Genomic DNA, 22,039 nt, shown 5'->3' with positions numbered 1-22,039 from the left:
TAAACAACAAATAAACAAAAAGTAAACAAAATAATGATAAAAAAAAACTTTATTAAATGTTTGTGCATGAAATTTGTTTGTGTAAACTAAGAAACTGAGAAAATATAATGAGATCATTTTCTTGTATGTAGACAAGTCTGTGACATTCAGTAGTAGAAAGTGTCAAGATGATTTTTCTAGAGTGCCATACTTTTAGTAATGTTTTTCTCCTTTTTGGTTGTGATGGGATAAAATCATAGGGTAACAGCTGCTTGCAAAATGTGTGACAGATCTATACAATATTTCATGTTCATGATAGTTAAAAAAAAGAATTGTAGCATTTTTTCTACTAATTTTATGCTATATAATAGTTTATAAACATATCTAATAGGCCACACAACAATAGACACAGGATTTTTGCTTCATGGGATAGTGTACAGTATTGTGAAATGTGGCAGTGAGTACACATATTTAATGATACTAATCATTATTTGAATGCCAGTTTAAGTTATATTATAGAAAATGCATAATTGTAATATTATATTAAAGTTAGTAAAGCAATATTTTACACAGATATTATAAGACAGAACAATTTATTGTCATCAAACAGTTCAATAAATGTTTCACAGTTTCCATGTTATTTTCACTCCCTCAGCTTCATACAGAATATGAAACCTCTAAATGAAACAGATGCTGAACGTGATGTTATGATCTGGATTACCTCAGACATCTGAATGAATGATAAGATTGAAACCTAAAATGAATGAATAAATAAGTCAATTAATAGTCATGTATGCTGATTTCTCTTTTTTCATGCCAAGCAATAATTACTGCTTCAAAAATGAATAAAGGAAAAGCTAATGTCAAATACATTATTAGAAAATAACACCTGCAGAGAGACACATCATAGGACAACTAGGTACAGACTGACATCTAGAAATAGCTAAATTAGAGAAAACATTTCAGTGTTTATACCTATGCAAAGATATATGTTTGTTGAGGCGGTTATTAAATGCCATAAATCCAAAATAATTTGATACAAAGTAAATATCCAGTTTACTTAAACTTATAAAGTGAATTAGGCCAACAGACAAACATATATTTAAATAAAAAACAAATGCAGAATAAATAAACAAACAAGTAAACATCTGCAATAAAAAATACAGTATAAAACAACAGTTGCAGTTTAATTTTTTCGTGCATTCTAAGAATACATTTAAAATAAAGGTTTTTAAAATGAGTTTGTATTCTGTTGCAATTAAATTTTTAGTTTGTACAAATGCTAAATGAGAACTGCACTGCTGTGCTTTGGAGGGACAATTCCCCCCTCAACCACAAACTACAAGAATGCCTGACTGCAATGAGAACAAATTTACAATGTCAATATTTCTAAGCACACAAATAGACAGGTACTGGTCAGAGAAAGTGCGCCCCCTTCATTTAAGGGGAATAAAATACAAACGTACTTCAAGAAGCCATGAAAATAGAACAGTTAAGCTGGTACATAATAAGACTCCCATTGCATAGCCGAAAAGTACATGTCAGATTTTACAGAGCTCCAAGGTTTTTGGCTGTTTTGGAAGGTACTTTCTATTTGTGGATTTACCACTCCAGCTGCTGCCGTGAGTAAAACCTGGACCGCCTCCAGCCTTTTGAAACGGGAGCCCTTCTTTTTCTCGCAGTTAAAAAAATAACCTCCAGGAGTCGTCATAGTTACCGATGACAACGGGGGCCACTCATTCACTCCAGGGGGGTTCATTTTGTCCAGATGTTGTTTAGGGAACAGTTTTCTGTCACACTAAATGTGGGTCATCGGCAGGGCTTACTGTAAACCTTGATGATGAGCCAGAAGTGACTCCGGTTGGAGATCTTGACTTCACTACATGGTCTTTACTTTTTGATGCTTTCTGGCTGCCTGATCCTGGAAAAGAAAGAAAGAAAGAAAGAAAACAATCTGACAAAATGTGATCTTAGAAGTGTAATAGGTGTACTCTGAAGATTTTTATAAAAGATAGATATATGTTTATTAGTACTATTAACTGCAGCTAATATGAATTGTGCAACAGCCTCGCAGCAGGCAGTTCATCGCAACATAAAACGGTGGAGATGCAGACAGATGAGTCTGGAATGAGCAAAAAGCATTGCTGGTTTACATTTTTTTAATATAAAAATCCATGTTTGTGATACTGATATTACCAAATGATCAATCACAAGTTTTACATTTGCTTTACGCAAATCAGGCCCAAATTATCATATCTTCTGCTGAATAGACCATTTGGGGGCAGACGTCACAGTTACGTCACTGCAGCTGTGAGCGCATTGTGGTGGCAGAAAAACAGTGGTAACAAAGGAAGGAAAATGGGCGAAATCCACGGAATAAGAGAAAAATGTCTTGTTGTGCCTTTGGATGTCAGAATCGGAACGCAAAAAAAGATGGTCTTCATTAAACGGACAGACCAGACTGATGAAACCTGCGCTATTATTTACAGTATTAAAGCATGAATATGATGTAAACACTAGATCTACACAGGGCTTAAAAACGAAAAAAAAAATCAATCGGTTCACTCCGAGCAGAATCGATATTTTAACGTTTCCGTTTTTGCGTTCCTCGTTAAACATTACCGTTCCGAAACCGGTTTGATTAGATAAAATACCGGTTAATAACGTTATTTTAATTTAGCCTATACTTTAAACAAATATGTATAAATAAGACTAATTTTCACTCAAAAATAAGATAACACATGATAATTAAACTTGAACATTTATTTCATAACATTGTTAAAACCACAACAGAAATACCTGTATTAATTACAAAGCATAAACAGCTGGAAAAATATTGACCTGTTTTACTGGACCGTTAGACAATCGAAATTGGCACTCTTATGGCTAATTCTTTTCTGAAGAGTGATACAATTATTTGTACCTATTATTATTATTATTTTTATTTTTTTTGCAACACGAATTGTTTTAGAAATTACATGATATAAAAATTATATAAACTGGACAATCATTGCTCTTTTAATGCACCGTCAACTGCTAATTTCAAAGCAAACACTGCGCAACACTGCATCACATAAACAATTTCATTCTGCGAAGCACGATCACTTAATGCAATAACATTGTAAAACTACAACAAATTTTCTACTATTTTTAATACAAAGCATTAAAAGTCTACAAAGAAAACATTTACCTGTCCTGTTTTTGGCTACCTGAAAGACTATAGAAAAAAATGTGCGATAGTTGCTAGCACTTATACGAAATCCATAAACTTTTTGAGCTTAAAGTCCGTACTGCTTGTTTAAACGTACGAAAAGAATGTCCTCCAATACCTGTGCATTCATTGAAGACCTCAGTGGGGAAAGAATGTACTTGAGGCATGAAAATGCGCGCTCTACGCTGACTTGCGTTACCGGTAGTGCAATTGCAAGTTTGTACAAATCGTCAACGTCACAATTCTGAACTACTAAATTTATGATTGGTCAATGGCAAATTAAAATATTAAAGAGAACGATAAAATAACGTTATTAACCGGTTTATAGTCATTTTAAATAAACGTTTCTGTTCAGAACGATTAAAATTGATTTTGTTTTCGGTTTCGTTTTTGTTCCTGTTCAAATTTCGTTCGTTTCCGGTTTTCGTTTTCGTTCCTTGAACCGGTTCAGAGCCCTGGATCTACATAATATTTGCATATGCAGTTCATGGGGGGCATGATTGTATTAACCCTACAGTTACAGCAACCTATAACATTTTAAAGAGATTACATTTATATACCTATGACATTTTTATTTCACAATTCAGACTTTTTTGCTCGCAATTGCGAGTTTACATCTCCCAATAGGGGTTATGCGGAACGCCCAACGTTCGAACCGGAAAACAGGTATAAGCATTTCCGGTTTGCACTACCGTACGCATCTGCAGCGGTAGGTGATCTCTGAGGTAACTTATTTTTCGCTTTTTTAGAATACAATTCTTATTTCTGTTTTAATTAAAATGTCACGAATGCTTAAGTATTAGATTTTTTTTTTTTTTATAAAAAAATAAAATGCAGTCTTCATTTGATTGTTTTAATCGTCTGCAAGCAAACATAAAAGGTTAAACTACTATGATAGCATACAAGTCTAAACTAACTTACTGATAGTTAGCTAACTCTACATCGGGTGCCATTAGCAAAAGCTACATATACTAACTTACATACCTTCATAATCATGAATAAATGAGGAGGCGTAAAAACTTAAATCCTTTATCTAACGGAGTACTCGGGGCTCTGGAAGTCCGTTTGGCAATACGATGTACATCTGAAATGGATAGAATGGGTAGCTCCTGTAAACACCGGCTATAAAAGTTCGCCATTCCTACGCTGTGTTTACCTCAGAAGCTGACGACCGGAAGTAGTTTTGTAGAACCCGGAAGTATGTTGCGCATAACCCCTATTGCAAATTTATATCACAATTCTGACAAGAAAAAAGTCTTGAGTGAATTGAGTGATATAAACACAATTCTGAGGAAAAATGGCAGAATATCAAGTTCATATCTCGCAATTCAGATTTTTCTTCTCAGAATTGTGAGATATAAACTCGGAATAGTGAGAAAAAAAGTCAGAATTGTGAAATTTATTGTTTTACTCTTTAATTCCATGGCTTTCATAGACTCCTGCTACAGAACTGTAATTTTTTCCACCGCCCATAAAACACGTCATTGCTGTTTGCAAACACCCAAATGGTCTATACACTTACCAAAACCATCAGTGCTGGGGGGCTTTCCGTGGGGAGATGAACAAGTAGATCCAGAGCTAAGTTCATTGGTTGGAGTTTCCTGGCATGAAGAGTTTTAAGATACAGAATAGTAACAAAACACACAATGTTTAACAATGTGAAACCTTGTCATTGAAGGTACTTGATGCTTTTCTGTATAAATACCCTTGACATACCTGATCGAAAAGATAGACTGTGACATCGTCAAAAAATGACACATTCCTCCCACGGTCACGATTCTCTTTGTCCACGGGTTCCTTTGGCGATTTCAGCAAACTACGTAAACCCACTCTCTTGTCAACATCTGTTTCTGTGACAACGATGACACGCCTTGGAGACTCATCTTCCTGTTCCTCTTCTTCATCTTCATCTGGATCGCTACCTGCTGATGCAGTCCTTCTCCTCCCCCCTCTATGCTCCCCCCCTTCCCAGAATCCTCCTTTGGTATTCGGTGAGAGAGGAAGAGCGAGAGAAAGCGGAGGGAGGGATAAGGAGAGACGGGCCAGCTTAGCTGGAACAGGGGTTGATGGTACAGTGGAGAGGGAAAGATGAAAGATAAATATCAAAGACGGTGGTATCTATATATCTGTATTAGGGATGCACCGAATCCAGGATTCGGCTTCGGATTCGGACGAATATTGGGCCGATTTGTCTCGTGGTGGCAAGGACCCTAAACAATACACAACATCGCCGCTGTTAAAACATTTGCGAATGAAACATCCGAAAGAATACGAGTTGTATTGATTGGATCTTGAGATAGGGTAAACATAGGCCTATGGTAATTGTCAAAGTTTTTCCCACTTGTCATCCTGGCATAATGTTGCCTATACTTTTTTTTTTTTTACAGTTAAAATAAAATAAAATAAAAATGAAAAATACATGGCTGTGGACGTTGTTTACTTCATTAATGTGTTTACTTTGTTAATGGACTGAGGATGGGAGTAGGATTTGGTATTCGATTTCAGATTCAGCAGAATCTTAACCAGTGGATTCGGTATTCGGCCGAACCCAAAAAATCTGGATTTGGTGCATCCCTAATCTGTATATGTATATGTATATATATATATATATATGCTATATGTATATATATTGGTTCATTTAACATTAAAAAATTATATTTAAAATTGTAAACAGCATAAAACAGCATAAAATGCAAAACACTAAATTAACACAAATCCAAATGAAAAAATTTCGAGTGCTTTCAGTTCACAGTACCTTTCATTGCTTGATTTGCAGCAGGTAGAGAGGAAGTAACCTCAGGCTGTTCAAGCACAGTCAGTTCTTCTGTCTGTGTTTCAGCAGATTCACTCACAGACACTGAGGGAGAGGAGGGTGGGGTCTCCTCTTTGCTGCTAAGATAGATAATTTACGATGAATTTAAGATGAAGGCTGGTTTTTACCTCATTTAACCAAGAAAAGCATTCAGTTAATAATAAATCTAAAGCAAAGACTGTGGTTACATTAAAAGCCACGATGAGACTTATGCCATGAGGAGATTAAAGCTAAGATCACATTCTCTAAAGTTTACATTGATTAAATACAGAATATCTGACTAGGATTTGTTTAATAAATGTTATTTCCAGACAGTGAAAATTGCATTAAAATAGTGTTCTCTGCTCAATTCATCACTCATTTATTTTTTATTAGTGTTCCTGTAGCAATAACCACACCTCTCATTGTCTTGGAAATCTTCCCTTGAAACACTTTCTTCAGAGGACGAAGTGGTAGAGGCTCCCCAAGGGTGTAGAATTACGCTGTCACTAACCGTAGAACCCCACAGGACATTGGTTTGAACATTTTCACAAAGAGAGTACTGAAGTCTCTCCTCACAAACCTAAAAAAATGATTGCCCAAAGACAAAAGGTTTCAGAAATAGCAGAGCATCAATAGACTACAGTTAATTTTAGTGTAATTTTTACTCACCTGCATCATCAGTCCATTTTTTGTCTGCATTTTTGAGAGTGACCTCTGCCCTTTGGAACCATCTGTAGAATGGATAGAGAGAGGCGTTGGCATATGTTGCCCTGTTCCCTTCTCCACTGATTGCTGAGTTTCTCCTGGAAAATTTGGAGAAATGTTTTCATATTGCTCTGAGTGTTGCAAGACAGCCATGGTACTTTTCGATATCCCATCAACTTCCTCTTTTAGCTCTACTCTTGTCTTCCTCTCTGAATCTGCTGAGTCATCCTGGTTTATTATACCACCAGCACCACTTGTTCTTTGCTCTGGATTTCTCTTTAAAGATTCAAGCAGATCTAAGTTTCCTAAAAACAGATCTCCAAGGTTTTCTTCATCCCCAGAAATGCAGCACAGCTGCTCTAGTTTTTCAAAATCCTCCAGAGGTTCCTCATCCAAGTCCTTCCACTCAGAGATCAACAACTCTGGGATGGAATTCAGAGAACACTGGGAGAGAGGTGGATGGGCCGCTTTCTGGGACAGGCCATTTCTGTCGTCCTCCTGTAAAGCATTTGATTCTGGGTGAATGTGGTTTTCTTTCATGAGTGACATGTGCAGTTTTTGTCCCAGGTTTGCAGTGATACCTTTGCTTTGAGTGGTTGTACTAGTTGCAAGTTCTTCAAGAGACTGATCTAAACAGTTAGCATCCTCAGAACATCCCGATGGCTCCTCATGTCCTTTGGTAGATGTTTGATTTGTGGAACAGAACAGACTTGAACTTGTCTTGATTTCTATGTGGTGTACTGTATTCGGGAAACTACTTGGACCTTGACACTTACCAACTCCTGCATATGGAGAAGCAGCACATTCTGAAAGCTCCATTGAAATCAGTGCAGGGGCTGAACACTGAATGTTGCTACTGTGGATCTTACATGGCTCTGGATCAGTGCTAATGGTGAGACTTGGGAAAGATGGAGAATCTGATCTTTCTTTTTCAAAAGAAACATCACTGATCGTGGCAGAACAGTGATTACTGTCAACATCATGTCTACTGGTTTCTATACTGTGACACTCCGGATACACTGAAATGATGTGAGAATTATCAGCCAACTCCATTGTGCAGGTCTGATGGTCTTCAAGGGCTGCAACCAACATTTGGCTTGCTTCACTCTCGGGCGCCCATGAAGCTTCGGTTTGGTCTCTTGGTACACTGTTCTTGTTACTAGAAAGAGATTCTTTGTGGTCCTGCAGAAGTTCCAACTCATTGGTTGGAGCATTTGTAATAGAAAATGAGGGAGAGTGAGTTGTACAACCTCTTTCACCTACCATGTTTTCATGACTGTCAAACTCTTTATTTTCTTCATCACTAAACAATTCTACTCCCACATAATTTTGTAAACACGTCTCAGAATTCTGAGTATCAGTCACCATTTCAATAGTTTTGTGTTGTTCAGGGGCCTCCAGCTCTGGGTTTTCCAGATTCTCAACTTCCATCTTTATATTTCTAATGTAGTGCTCTGGTGATCCATTTTCAATGTCTGGATTTTCTATGTTCTCCTCTTGCTGAAAGTCCAGCCTTTCTAAAGGTGTTTGCTGAGGTGATACAGTTCCTTTTGCTTCATCAGACAGGATCAGCCTCTCAGGTGGTGGATAATCAGCCTGTCCTACCTTCTCATCATTAAATGCATCTTCACATATTCTCTGAGCAGAGGGATGAGACTCACTATCTGCAAGCTCATCATTTGCTTCAGATTCCCAGAATTCATGACTAATCATTAAGTGTTCCTCCGCTGCCCACCCCTTTTTCCCAAAACTCGGGAAGAGCTCTGATCCGAGCTCTACTTCTGGTGTCTGAGCTTCGGCTGCAGCCCACTGGTCATTTTCCACAGGCCAAAGGTGAAGTTCTCCTTGCTGAAATGTCTGGCAGTTGAATTCCCCTCTCACAGTCTCCACCGTACCGTAATCTTCCTCAAGGGCGCTCCACAACTCCTTCTCCTTTAGTTCAAGACCCATTGACGCACCTCTGCTGAACTTTTCAGAACGTTTATTTTTTGAGAGCTCCATACTGCTGACTTCTTCATCTGCAGCATTTTGAGAGGATTCCTTGATAGTAAAACAGAGTTCCCCGACAGCTAGCTGACTTTCAGACCTCTCCTTTGCCTGCTCATCCTCACTCTCCTCTGAATACGAGAGGTTTCTCAAGCCTAGTTCATTCGCATCTGTGTCTTGGATATCAAGCTCACCCCTTTCCCCTCCTGTATGTCCTTCAGGGTTTGTCTCAGACCAGATGAACTGGGTCAGGTCGCATTTGGTGTCATCATTGCTGAGCTTTATGTTTATTTCAGGGCTGCTGATGCCTTTAGAATAATCAGACTGTAAGCTGTAAAACCGTGATAACCTAGATTTACTATTGTCTGATGACTGTTCACCAATTGGGAAATCAGGTGACTTACAACGTGCCTCTTTACACTTAGCTGTTTGCAAATATGAACAATCTTCATTGAGTTCTTCTTGACAAACTGGTCCTGAAATGGGTTTTTGAGGCTCTGAGACTATATGGGCAAGCAGTGTGAGATCAATAGCACCTGAATCATGAAGCATTATTTCTTTTGAAAAAGTGTGAGAAATGACCAGCTCACTATTTTTAACTAGAGATGAGTTTTGGAAGTTAAGGGAGCTGTTGCTAAATGGAACTCCTTTATCTGGCTCATCCTCTCCATTGGAGAACAATTTGGCAATAAACTCAGCATTGTATTCGCTCTGAGAATCTACTGAGATGACAGCACCTTGTATGAGACCCTTCTCTATATCAGATGAATCATTTGAAACCCACAGTTCTTGTATGTCCTGATTTATCTTCACTTCCTTTTCAAAATGCTCCAGTAGTCTTTCATCCTCAATCTTTTCCTCAATTCCCATCAATATTCCTCGCTCTCCAGCTCTAACACCACCTGAACGAGAAGGGCCAAGTACATCGGTGCCTCTTCTGCCTAAACCCTCTCCTCCATCCAAGTCGCTGTCTGAGAAGTAGGCTGAATCCCGATGTGGTGTTTCAGTTCCAAGGGCCCTCCATCCATTGCTTCCTCCACCCAAGCAGGAGTCTCCAGGTGTGAGGCAGTCCAGTGAACTAGAGGTCGAAGGTGACAAGACAGAATCTGAGGGGGTCATGGTGGACAATGACTGATCAGAGTTGGGTTCATGCACCATAGGCGAGTGAAAAGCATCTGTGCTTGATTCATTCAAACAGAGTGAATTGTCACTTGGAAGTATTTTCTCATTTGCTATTTCCGTGTCTTTGTCATGGCACATGGTCCTTAAACTGAGTTCCTTGTCAGTTGAAGTGGTTTGCTCAAGGGTTTTAGAGGATGTCTCCATTTCCAAGTTCTGTCTGTTGTCAGTGGGGGAGTGTTGACACACATCTGAACTGTATTCCCTTGCCTTTGTAGAGCTTGTGCCTCCTGTTGAACTTCTGTTTTGTGAAAGATCATGAGAGTTTGATTCTTTTTGCATCTGTTTTGGATGTTCTGACAGTTCCTCATTTTGTGCATCTTCTTCAAATGTTACATCATTTTGATCTACACTTCTAATCTGCGTATCACCAGTGATTTGATTTTTGTCACAACTTTGTGAACCATTAACATTGTGTATATTCCTGGTTTCTACTGGACCTTGACTTACATGGTCATGCTGATTCTGAGACTCTTTTGCATCTTGTTTCTCTTTTATAACAGGAGATATTTGCTCCAATTGAGGCCCATTTTTAGGCATTACTTCTGAGGAAGGAAAATCAATAAGGGAACTCTTCTCTATCTGTATTTCAGGTGTAAAGCAACTAGCTGGAGTTAATTTCTGACTTGATTCAAGATTTTGTAACTCAGATGCAATCTGAAGTACTGGAATTTCTGGGCGCATGGCAACTTTTATTTCACTCCGTTTTGCCCGCTTGGTGACTTGAGCATAAATTGCTTCTTTTGTGTCACCTGGTGGTTTTCCTGCTCTTGCTCTTTCTGATTCAAACTGTATTGTCTGAGAAGATTCTGGGTCGATGCATATTGACTCATACTCAGGAGACAACAGAGCAGGTGACACACTCTCTTCCTTTTTACGTTGCCTTGTAATGATTTCAGTTAGAAATGTTTCAGCAGACTGAATCTCCTTTAAAAATTCCTCTCTTGTCATTTCCCCTGTTTTTGGCTCAGGTTCAACGCTCTCATTGGATATTTCAGAGAGCAGGGAATGAGACTTATTCATCCCTGATGAGAAAGCCTCCTCAGCTTCTGCATACGTTGGCAAATTTGAGTGATGTGCAAAAGGATGAGGTGTAGTTCCAAATCTTGAAACAGGGGTGCCACCTTCGCCATCATATGCATCCTCACAATCTGACACAGATGTCTCAATCTCTGTAAGGAATAAATCTCTCTTTTTGGCGTTGCCTTCATATCCAGGCAGGAAGTCTTTGTCTGAGGCCCAAGCTTGCGAGGATGAGTCAAGTTCTGTGACAAGAGACTGGGATCGCCGCATTCCTTTGTCTTTCTTTCCATCGTTTTCTCGTGCCCATGAGCTTTCTCCATCCTTCATGTCCACAGAGTCATTGGAGATCTCGGTCAGAAACAAATGTATGGGAGATTTCCTAGCGGCTGCAACTCGCTCTCGTTGCATGACTGCATCTTCCCTCCATAAGGCTGGGAGGATGGTGGCAAGACGGGATTGGGTTCGCTTCATCCCCCTTGAGAAAAGCTCGGTTGTAGCTGGGTCTGGTTTATCAGCCAGGTTGGTGTGCTGAATGGTTGTGCCACTGGTGGGTCTGTGTGGTGACATGAAAGCTGAATCATCATCATCATCATCATCATTGTCTTCTTCGTCATCATCATCCTTTGAGAACTCTGGGCTAGAGGATGATATTCTTTCAATTTTGGGAATTGTGGATTGGGATCGAGTCATTCTGGAGTAGGGATCATTGTCTGTAATATACTTATATGGACCATCTCTTGAATTATACAAAGACTGAGATCGTGTCATGCCTCTGTCAGCATACTCCTTTTCGTCAGTATGGTCACAGCTTAGTTGGTCTCTTTGTAAGTGCATCGCATTGTATCTGGAATGCATTTCCAACGAGTAATTTTGACCCTTTTGGAGTCTATGGTGGGGAGGAAGAGGTGGAGGACAGGTTGGAGGTTGGAGGAACAGGGCCTGACAACCAGAAGATGGTGGAATGGAAGGAGAGTGTGATGGAGATGGGGGCAGTGTCTGGTGAGTGCGATTTAAGCCCAAATGGTCAAAGTTGGCTTTCGACAGTGAACTCATTAGTAAAGAATCAGAGGTCTCAACTTTGCCTGTTGGATACGAGGATCCAGGGTAGACATCTATGTATGTTCTCACGTATCCTAGTGGAGGAGCAGGCAGGGGACGTGAGTGTAGATGGCTGCCAGAGGACATGGACAGTGATCGAGGTTTAGGTGGAAGAATGGGTGCTTGAGGACCAAAGAACTTTTGGGTTGTTTCTCCAATGTCTATAACAGCATAATCTGTCACTCGGTTACAGCTCTCCTTACTAAACTCAACCAAGCCAGTGTTTGGAACCAAAACCTTTACCTCACTAGATCTGACAGTCTGAGAGGTTCCTCTTTTAAAGCCATCTTGCTGCCTGAAAGATGGTCTGTCTTTTCCAGAAGTCCCTGTTTGAAGCTCTACCAGCTCCAGATCTCCAGGACACACTGAATTTGTTCTTGACGAGCACCCATTTCCTAGACTAGGGGATTTATCCTGGGGAGTATGCTCTTCCAGACGAATGTAATACTCGCTGGCCAGGGAAGGGCTGCGGGCACTGATCACAGGGACGACAGTGGGTGTGTCCAAGGTTTGCCTGTGGCCAGAATTGGGTGTTGGTATTGGTTGAGGTGGAGGAAGGGGTTTGTAGCCTCTCCTGCCATGGGCCTTTTCCCAGAAGTATTCAAAGTTTAAGCCTTTGCTGGTCTCTGTTACAGTAAGGATGTCGTCAAGCTCAGATGTAGGAGTGATCATATTGTCCACGGGGTCCAAAAGAGGGAAGGAGTTTCCGTTTCCTCTGTGGCAACCATCCTCCCTCCCGTACTCTCGCTCCCTCAGAAGTTTGTGTGCGGCTGACTGGAAAGCTGGGGGTCGGAGCGCATCCCATCGTCTTTCAAATGATTCGTCACTCTCTCCTCTCCTTCCTTGTCCACTGTCTTCCTCATAATCCTCCTCGTCCTCATCCCTTCTAGAACTCTTCTGGCTTCCCTGTTCTGCGGCGAGGAGTGAGGAGAGGAGGAGAAATACTTCGCTGACTGTTGGCCGCTGGGATGAAGGTAGCCAGCATGACTGCATGACCTCGTACCTAATGAAACATGCAAAAATATAGTTCATATATTAGTATGTCACATTTTGTATAATACACATTCGACTTTCTTTAGATTACAAATACTGTTTTAAACGAGCATTTTTGTCTAATTTTATTGTTAAAATAAAAGAACAAGATAGAAGACAAAGAACAAGAAAATCAAAAGAACAAGACTCTTAAAACAAGATAAATAAGATATATTGACTTGAGAAGCAACACTATAAGACAAAATACACTCAAGATACATTAGTTTTAAGGCCTTTTGAATATTTTTAATGGAAAAGAGTCATTTTTGGATGAATGAAACATTACTAAACATTTTGTAGGTGAATTCCAGATCTAAGTACAGATATAATTTCATCTAATTAAAGCCATTAAAAATACTGACCAATAGTCTGCATGTGCGAGTTTGAGGCGAGGTTGAGCCAGAGTGATTTGTCGTTCCCTTATGACAAAGGTAAGAACCTCTTCATCGCTCAGGTGTCTGTGCGGCTGAGCCCCAAATTCAAACAGCTCCCATATCACAACACCCAGAGACCTGTCAGTTTTCATTTGAAGGAAGAATGTCAACGTGAATAGTATTGTATGTATTATCAAAATCCCTAAAATTTAGTTTTTTTTTATAATTAAAAACATGTAATTCCATTATTGAATTTTTTCTTCTTCTGTGCAATTATTGGATTCCTTCATTTAAATACCATTAGAAATACATTTGTCCATAATTTTTCATACCACACATTGCTGATTTTGGTTTGATCAGTGACAATCAGATTGCCACGAAACTCCTCCAGAAGTTCAGGGGCAATCCAGCGGAGAGGTATCCACAGTTTTTCTGGGGTTAGATAGTAATCCTCCTGTTTGTGTTAAATATGAATAACCACATTACCTAAGTTTCAAAAAAGTGTCTAAGTTGCTCTAAAACCATTATGCAGCTAAATGCTGATTAAGCACTATGAAATACTTTTCTGAATACTGACAAATCATCTTCTATTGTGAACAGAAAAAAAACCTGTCTATACTAAAAAACCTAAGACATTGATTGATTGAGGGCCTGATCTATAAAGTCTTTTTGAAGTGAAATGCAGTTTAGTAATTGTTTAAATACCTTATATTGATTGTGCGAGAGGCCATAGTCTCCGATTCGAACAGTAAGATCTGAGGTGAGGAGGCAGTTCCTCAGTGCCAAATCACTGGAGAAAAACAGACAAATAGACAAATGTGTCAACATTTTTTTTACCTTTCTCCATTTTCACAAATGCTGTGTGTCAATGTCAGTCACATGTTCCTGAACACTTTTAGGGTTAGAGATTTAATCAATCTAACCTGTGAATGTAATTGTTCTCATGGAGATGCAAGAGACCTGAGGTGATCTCATATGCCATTCGTTGTAAGTTCAAGAGGTCTCTGTTTAACAGGTCAGGTGTCATCCCATCAGACTTCCTCTGAGCTCTTAAATACCTCTTCAGGTCACCCTGTAGATACAGACACAAAAATTTAATAAAAATCAATATTCAATACAGAATATATTACAGAATATAGGAATATACAGAAAATAGGATCAAATTCTTTGTCCTCTAAAATGTCTTATTAAAAGCGCTAAGACAATTTATGATTACATAACGCACTGGTATATTTAAATTTATTTTAGTCTTTTGAGTGCACAGTAGGCCTTGTTTATGACACATGTGCAGAATTAATGAAGTAAAATTCATGAACTATCTAATCCAATCCATCATAAATCCATTCTTATGTAAAATTGTTCCGTTAAACTCAATCTGCCAGTGTTTCATGAATAACTGTATTTCCCTGAACTACAGATAGGAGACAAACAAATTGTCCAAGGCGGTTATTTCATTTTTCTTTAAAATTGGTCTCAATGTCCGAGATTTGGGTTTTCTCACCAGTTGACAGAACTCCATGACCAGAAGATATGGAATGCTCTCACTGCACTGGCCCAAACACTGGAGGATACTCGGATGCTGAAGACTTCTGTCAGGTGTGGAAAAACAAACCAATAAATGTTAGTTTGTGTTGTCGATATTCTTGTAAACATAAGGTGTACATGGTGAGAGAAAGAGAGATCGCAAATGTAATTAAATGTAATTAAACTAAAACTTTGTAGCATTCCACGGCCCATATATATATATATATATACAGTATATATATATATATACAGACCCTTTCCAAAAAATTTGAATATCATGGAAAAGTTTATTTATTTCCATAATTCCATTCAAAACGTTAAACTTCCATAGGTTATAGATTCAGGGCCCACAACTTAAACGATTTCAAGTATTTAGTTGTTTATTAGTACATCATTTGGGCTTCCAGCTCATAAAACCCACGAAAACAGGATTTAAATTTTTTTGAATATTACATGAAATCACACAGTAATTACACAGTGATACCATGGTCATTGAACCAGGTTTTGGTTTATTTGGCAGTGTGGGCAGGTGCAAATCCTGCTGGAAAATGAAGTCAGCATCTCCATAAAGCTTGTCTGCTGAAGGAAGCATGAAGTGCTCTGAAAATGTCCTGGTAGACGGCTGCGTTGAGTGGACAGCACAGTGGACCAACACCAGCCGATGACCAACACAGACTGTGGAAACTTCACACTGGACTTCAAGCATCTTGGATTGTGTGCCTCTCCATTCTTCCTCCAGACTCTGGGACCTTGGTTTCCAAATGAGATGCAAAATTTGCTCTCATCAGAAAAGAGGACATTGGTCCACTGTGCTTTATTAAATCCAGAGTCAACGCACCCGTCTACCAGGACATTTTCAGAGCACTTCATGCTTCCTTCATTTTCCAGCAGGATTTGCACCTGCCCACACTGCCAAAAGAACCAAAACCTGCTTCAATGACCATGGTATCACTGTGTAATTACTGTGTGATTTCATGTAATATTCTCATTTTTTTAAATCCTGTTTTCGTGGGTTTTATGAGCTGGAAGCCCAAATTATGTCAACTAAATACTTGAAATCGTTTAAATTGTGGGCCCTGAATCTATAATCTATGGAAGTTTAACGTTTTGAATGGAATTATGGAAATAAATAAACTTTTCCATGATATTCTAATTTTTTGGAAAGGGTCTGTATATATATTGAGAGGAGGTATTGTATACGTCCGGAGGTATTGTATTGTATGTCCGGAGTTCAAATGAAACCTACAACATTAAAAGCTATTATAATGCAAATATACTGGCACAAAAATAGATAATTCACTGCTAACAGGAGGAATTTAAGTGTTAGATAAGTGGGAGGAAATAGCCTCAATAAAAAGCAGCAAAAATGTCCACTAATAGCATTGAAAAACTGGTAGATTGTACCAACACTAATTACATTCAGAAATAAACACTTCATGACATAGATACCATAAAAATAACCTGAAGTTCTCATTTCCAGTAGATTTCACTATGACTGATTTCTCACCTTTTCATGCACATTGACAGATGTTGGTATGTCAAAAAACACAGGTGTTTGATCAGCATTACCTATCTCTTCCAGGGGGGATATGAATGTTTTTCTTTCTTTAAGCCGATCACATAGCGCTGAAAAGACAGCAGTTTCTCCCTGAAGTCGGACAGCAAGCGCTAATCCATTACGCCGCATCATTCTTACACCGCATCAAAGCGGCCGCTTCGAGGATATTGACAGGCAAGTGTGTCAGTAAGTAGCCGAAATAAGAAATGATGGGCCTCAATGGTGGGTAAGATCAGCTTTTTGGCGATATCCTGTGCCACATGACACATTTGCCTGTCAGTTTCTTCGAAGTGGCCATTTTTACCGTGATAAGCTTTTCTTTGACTGTTAACATTTTTAAGACTGTCTTTTCAGCTCGCCCTCTTCTAACATTACATTCCGACACTATTTCTTGGCTGCTTAATGAGAGTTGTTTGATGACTCCGCTACGTTTATCAGTCCTGGGCAGAACATTCGTTTTACCCATATTTGCCGCTCCCTATTGTTGCGGGTGTATTATTGACATTTAAAAGTTTAGACCTAATTTTTTCAGATGTATTTCCAAGAAAGAAACGTTGTCTTAAATTCGGAACAATACGGTAATAGCAGCCAGAGAAACCCAGTTTGTCTGACCTGTAAGGCTCGGACTCTGCCAAAAACTTTCGCTGTTCCAGAGGACTAGCACTGACCCTCAGCTCCTTCACCACAGCCTGATAGGAGCTGCAGTCACACAGCACCTCAGCCAGTATTACCTAACAGAGACAGATCAAACAGTTACAACAACAACAAAACTATTTGCTTCACCAAACCTGCACATTATTATCAAATGAAAGAGAGGAAAAGAAGCGAAAGAGACTAACTAAAAAAAGCCTACGTTCTTATGTAAATATGTGTGCAGTGAGGATATACAGACCAGGACGACCTACACATGTCAAACAGACTACAAATTCAGGTCAGTGTAATTATAGATGGTCATCAAGTAAGTGAGCAGCGGAAAATAAGACCATGGCCTGAAATGACATATTTTAAGTATTTAAGATCAGATATAATAATTGCTTGTGTAGACTGATCAATTTCACATATATTTGGAATATTACACAGATTCAGAAGCCTCAATATTAATCCAAGTGCATATCCATACTTGAATTAATAAAAAAAACACAATAATTACTTCCTTCCAGTTTTATGTTTACCTGAAAGGGCTACGCAAATAAAATCATAATAATTTACTTTTCAGTTTTCTTAGACACGTTTAACATCCACCATGGGTTTCCCATTATTTTTAGTTATATTTCAAGCTGTTCCTGACAAGTAAAATCTTATAATTTAAACGTGTCTACCTTCCCGAACCAGCCATTTCCAATCTCCTGCAGGTAGTTGAGAGTGTGCCTTCGGAAACATTGAGAGCTGTCTGTGGGATACAACAGGAGTGTGTTCAGAAGAGTTCATAACCTTTTCACTTAGGAACAGGTTATAGAGCAAGATGTACATATTGCCTGTAGTTAGTGGGTTTACCTGTACCATTCAGTAAGATGGTGCAGTTCTTATCCCGCAGTGGGAGAGTGTAGACCTCCGGTAGTGATGGACAGGAGGACAAACTGTCCTCAGGAACAGGGCTGGATGCCGCAGAGCATTCTTCCCCTTCGGCATTATCAAACTCCTGAAAGAGAAAAGTGGAGGTGGGAATATATATATATATATATATATATATAGATAGATAGATAAAAGAAAAGAAAAAAGAAATTCAACCAACATCAAAAGAACAAGGAAATGTATGTTTCATGCTGATTCATATCAGTAACACCCACATTATGCAAAATTCACGTAAAACCCACATGTATAAACCCCACACTAAAAATACTTACATTGAATCCCACGCCTCCTCTTTTGCAGCAAAGGCAGGTGAGAAGCAACAGAACAAAAGAGACCAACCCAGAGCAGGAGATGAGAATAATCACATAAGGGGGTGGAGAGAGAAAGTCGTCCCGGGACACAGAGACTGAGGAAAAAAAGGGGGTAGAGTTTTAAATATATCCATCCTGACAAATACTAAGAGACTGATAGATAGATAGATAGATAGATAGATAGATAGATAGATAGATAGATAGATAGATAGATAGATAGATAGATAGATAGATAGATAGATAGATAGATAGATAGATAGATAGATAGATAGATAGATAGATAGAAAGAAGTGAAAGAGAACTTGTATATTTTCCTAACAGGGAAAAATTGAAAAGGGCAGCGTTACATTCAGAACATAGCACAGGAATCCAATGAAGAGTTTTCATTGCACAAAGGGTGAAAGTACAGAGAAAAGCAGAGGAACTCAGAATAGATCACCTGCATATTGGGTTTAGGGAGGGGTTCGAGAGTCAAGGTTTAAGGGAAGCAAAGGAGAGAAACCAGAGAGTCATCATACAAGACATTCCTTGTACTCGTCACTATTGAAGAAGAAGGGAAGGTATTTGGAGTTTTGTTTGGGGGGAAGGGCCTTTTTTTTTTAGGGAAGGGACTGGATCATTGAAAAAGATTCTTGTATCTGGAGGGTTGCTGGGTCAGAAGGAAAGGTGCCATACTTGATTTTGTACCTCAATTTGGCCGTTTGTTTTAGGAGAGCCATCTGTGGAGAAGAGAAGGTGGGGAGGAGGGCAAGGAGGTTAAATACCTTTGGTATTGTGATTAACCAGATGCTAAGAATGAATATCCACTAAACTAAAATAACTCGTATAATGTATTCAACTGACTTGAAACCTCATTATTTATTAATCAATGTTAAGCACACATGCCATTGCTGGAGAATTTACTGTACATCTCCCTTTTACCTCATAATTAACCAAATCACAAAATAAATAATCTCATATAATAAAATATGTTTGAATTGAAAATATTACTAAAATAGCGAGGATAATAATGCTCTCATTTCGTAATCATTCGAAAACAGTAATGTAACTTTTAAAAGTGGTGGGCCGTGGTTTTCCTAAAATAGCATAGGCACCACAAAGACATTTTTGGGCACTTCAGAACTGACAGCAAGGTCTCGACTGAGGATGTTTAAAGCTGTTTAAAAAGAGTACTAAGCAGTCATTAGGGTCTGTTGCCTGAAAACTGCAGGTCATTTGAGGTCGTGCTCATTTTAGACACTTATAGATGCCATTTTCCTGGAAAAGAACAGAAACCTAAATGTCATTAAATCCAGTTTTCGTCATCTTTTCTCAATGATAAAGCAGTATTATTATTGTATAATAGTATATCATATATAATTATTGTGATTATTATAATATTATTATTCACAAATAAATATTTATCAGTAAAACATGTAACGTTATATTCAATCAAGAACTTTGTTTTATCGAGCCAGTTGTACAGCTTTAAAATTTCTATCACATGATGTCAGAATCTTATGTTGTTAATAATTCAAATATAAAATTAAAAATAAATAAACACCCGATAAATGCATATTAAAAATACCACAAATGCCACGCTTGCAATAAACAATAGGCACACGTTCTGTATTCGAGAATCACCCCGCGGTGTTCGTCCACTTGAACTATGAAAATATAAAGGCTAATATGCAGGTAGGTGAATGAATACATGAAGGGTGTTATTATTCATCTGGTAACCTTTTATTGTTCGAAAAACAGTGGCCAGACGCTGACAGACAGGAACCTGTGTGCAATTCCCTTCTTAGACCATATGGTTACACATACTGCATACGAGAGCACACAAACAAACACGCGGGCCTGTTGGCAAATTTGTGTTCATGGTAAGCTCCTAAAATAATGCGCGAAATAAAACACTAACACCTAGCAATTATGCGAACATTAGTTAAAACAGGGACAGATAATGATTCTGGAAAAAATCGCGCTATGTAAAATTGAATAGAGAAGAGCGGTTTTGCAGGCCCACAATGAAAAATCATACATGCGTACCAGAATAACAGCCAGACACCTTTATTATCACCAGTGCATGACTGGGCTCAATAAATAGACGCATATGGTGCGTAACATATATGTCTTAGATATATAGAGATAGATATGATTGAATTATGAAATAATATTTAATGAGCGTCACCCCCAACCAGAAATGTAAAATATTCTCCTCAGACTGACAAATTCCCCTTATTTTCATAGCGTCTCATCGCCTCCTCCCCCCTCGAGCGCATCAATAACATATGCCATCTAAACGACACGCTCACCTTCCTTCTGCGGGGCTCCCAGTGCTCTCTCCGGGTTGAAGTACGACATCAGCCCGACCAGAACAATCACCCAGCACTGTAGTGACATGGTCGCGCGGTCCACGGAACCACCATCCGAGCGATACTGTCAACGTTCCCCGCCGCGCGTCTGGATCCACGCTAATAAAGAAACGTCTCCTTGTTGTGCAAGGCTGATGCTCTCTTTTAATCCGCAATTAAACACGGCGTGAACGCTCTTTTGTGTCAGCCTAATCCCGCGATCCGCATCCTCAGCAGCGCGCTGTTACTATTCCGTCCTCATCGCGTCCCAACGGTCGAAACGGGCAGAAAATACCAGTGAAGTCATTCTATTGGTTCTATATCCTATCCTATTTTACCGTGTGCCAGTATCATGTAAGTGGTCCAGCTATGTTTTCCTCCAAGAAGCCCCTCTACGTCAGACGCAACCGAGTTTGCGCTATTAAAATCTCTGTGGAGCTGCGCGCGCCTCGCGATTTTCATAGGTAGACGTTGCCTCGCAATAGAACGATTACGCGATGCCCTTCACTCAGGTACCTGCTGCTGGCCAACAAAAGCGTTTGTTTATGAGGCTGGAGGGAACGTCAACGCCCCCGTGTCGTGGCCTTGGGTATCATTGCATCAAAATCCCCCTAAATCGGACCACCTCCACGGAGCGGTGACATGATCCGTTTGGGAGGACAGGTGCACAGAGCGAGCCATTGAAATTCTCTATAGCCTTCAAGTCAATAACATGCAAATCTTTGTGTCTGGACATGGCCAAATATTTTCACCACAAATATGCCTTCAAATACCAATGAATGCAAATGGCATTAATCTCATCCTCCTAGCATACTTTATAGCATATTTTTTATGATTTGTGTCCCACAAAAAAAATATTTGCTCAGTGAAAACAGAGCATATGAATTAATTGCACTTGTTATCATTAACGGCAAAGGATAAATAACTGAGAGAAATAATTTTAGTATTTCTTTTGGTATGTAATTCTATAGCTACAGTGTCAGCTTCAGATGCCGTTCCCACATTATGTGATTGACTGATGCATATTGCACAAAACTGTATATTATACTTTTTTTTCTTTCTTAGGTATGTCTGTGAAATAATCCAGTTATTTTCTGTACTGTACATTTTCCACTATATTTACATGCATTTTAAGTACAATTGATCATAGACTGCTACACCAGTAGCATTATTTTTTATTATGGTGTATTATATTAATCAATCTCAGATAAACCTCCCACTATCTGTCATATAAAAACTAAAAATCAATCGCTTTACTTCAGGGTCAAACAGCAAGAGGGCAGCAGGTTGCCAGAATAAGCGGAAATATGGACCAGACCTTTTGCTGTTTAATCCAGCTATGCAATACAAGGGAGTAATG

General features: G+C 39.0%; 1 protein-coding gene across 4 annotated transcripts; it reads right to left on the bottom strand.

Moving 5' to 3' along the window:
- Positions 1 to 557: 557 nt before the first annotated feature.
- On the bottom strand, positions 558 to 21,108 carry lmtk3 (lemur tyrosine kinase 3). Of its 4 annotated transcripts, none has more exons than XM_084385626.1 (16): positions 20,641 to 21,108; positions 18,308 to 18,441; positions 17,964 to 18,102; positions 17,783 to 17,853; positions 17,076 to 17,194; positions 14,883 to 14,970; positions 14,305 to 14,453; positions 14,087 to 14,171; positions 13,714 to 13,835; positions 13,370 to 13,519; positions 6,654 to 12,978; positions 6,401 to 6,564; positions 5,946 to 6,082; positions 4,907 to 5,241; positions 4,713 to 4,791; positions 558 to 1,900 (listed from the first exon to the last, which is right to left on the bottom strand). In XM_084385626.1, exons 1-16 carry the CDS (start codon positions 20,726 to 20,728, stop codon positions 1,773 to 1,775), a joined length of 8,313 nt encoding a protein of 2,770 aa, XP_084241752.1. In that variant the 5' UTR covers positions 20,729 to 21,108; the 3' UTR covers positions 558 to 1,772. The 4 variants fall into 4 exon arrangements, with proteins under 4 accessions (XP_084241752.1, XP_084241749.1, XP_084241751.1 ...); XM_084385623.1 differs by having other exon boundaries at positions 17,958 to 18,102; positions 20,641 to 21,084; XM_084385625.1 differs by having other exon boundaries at positions 5,946 to 6,079; positions 17,958 to 18,102; positions 20,641 to 21,084.
- Between the last annotated feature and the right edge of the window lie 931 nt (positions 21,109 to 22,039).

This window comes from Rutilus rutilus (assembly GCF_951802725.1).
Source record: "Rutilus rutilus genome assembly, chromosome: 17".
In the NCBI taxonomy this organism is placed as follows: Eukaryota; Metazoa; Chordata; class Actinopteri; order Cypriniformes; family Leuciscidae; genus Rutilus; species Rutilus rutilus.
Note: the sequence above shows the minus strand (reverse complement) of the source record. Positions and strands in the feature narration are given on the sequence as shown.

Excerpts from the sequence above, each read along its gene's own strand:
- lmtk3 (XM_084385623.1), bottom strand. The coding sequence starts at position 20,728 with ATGTCACTACAGTGCTGGGTGATTGTTCTGGTCGGGCTGATGTCGTAC. Across the intron at positions 13,836-14,086 it reads TCTCGCACAATCAATATAAG|GAGGATTACTATCTAACCCC; the intron begins GTATTTAAACAA and ends TAACACAAACAG. Across the intron at positions 1,901-4,712 it reads CCCCAGCACTGATGGTTTTG|GATCAGGCAGCCAGAAAGCA; the intron begins GTAAGTGTATAG and ends TTTCTTTTCCAG.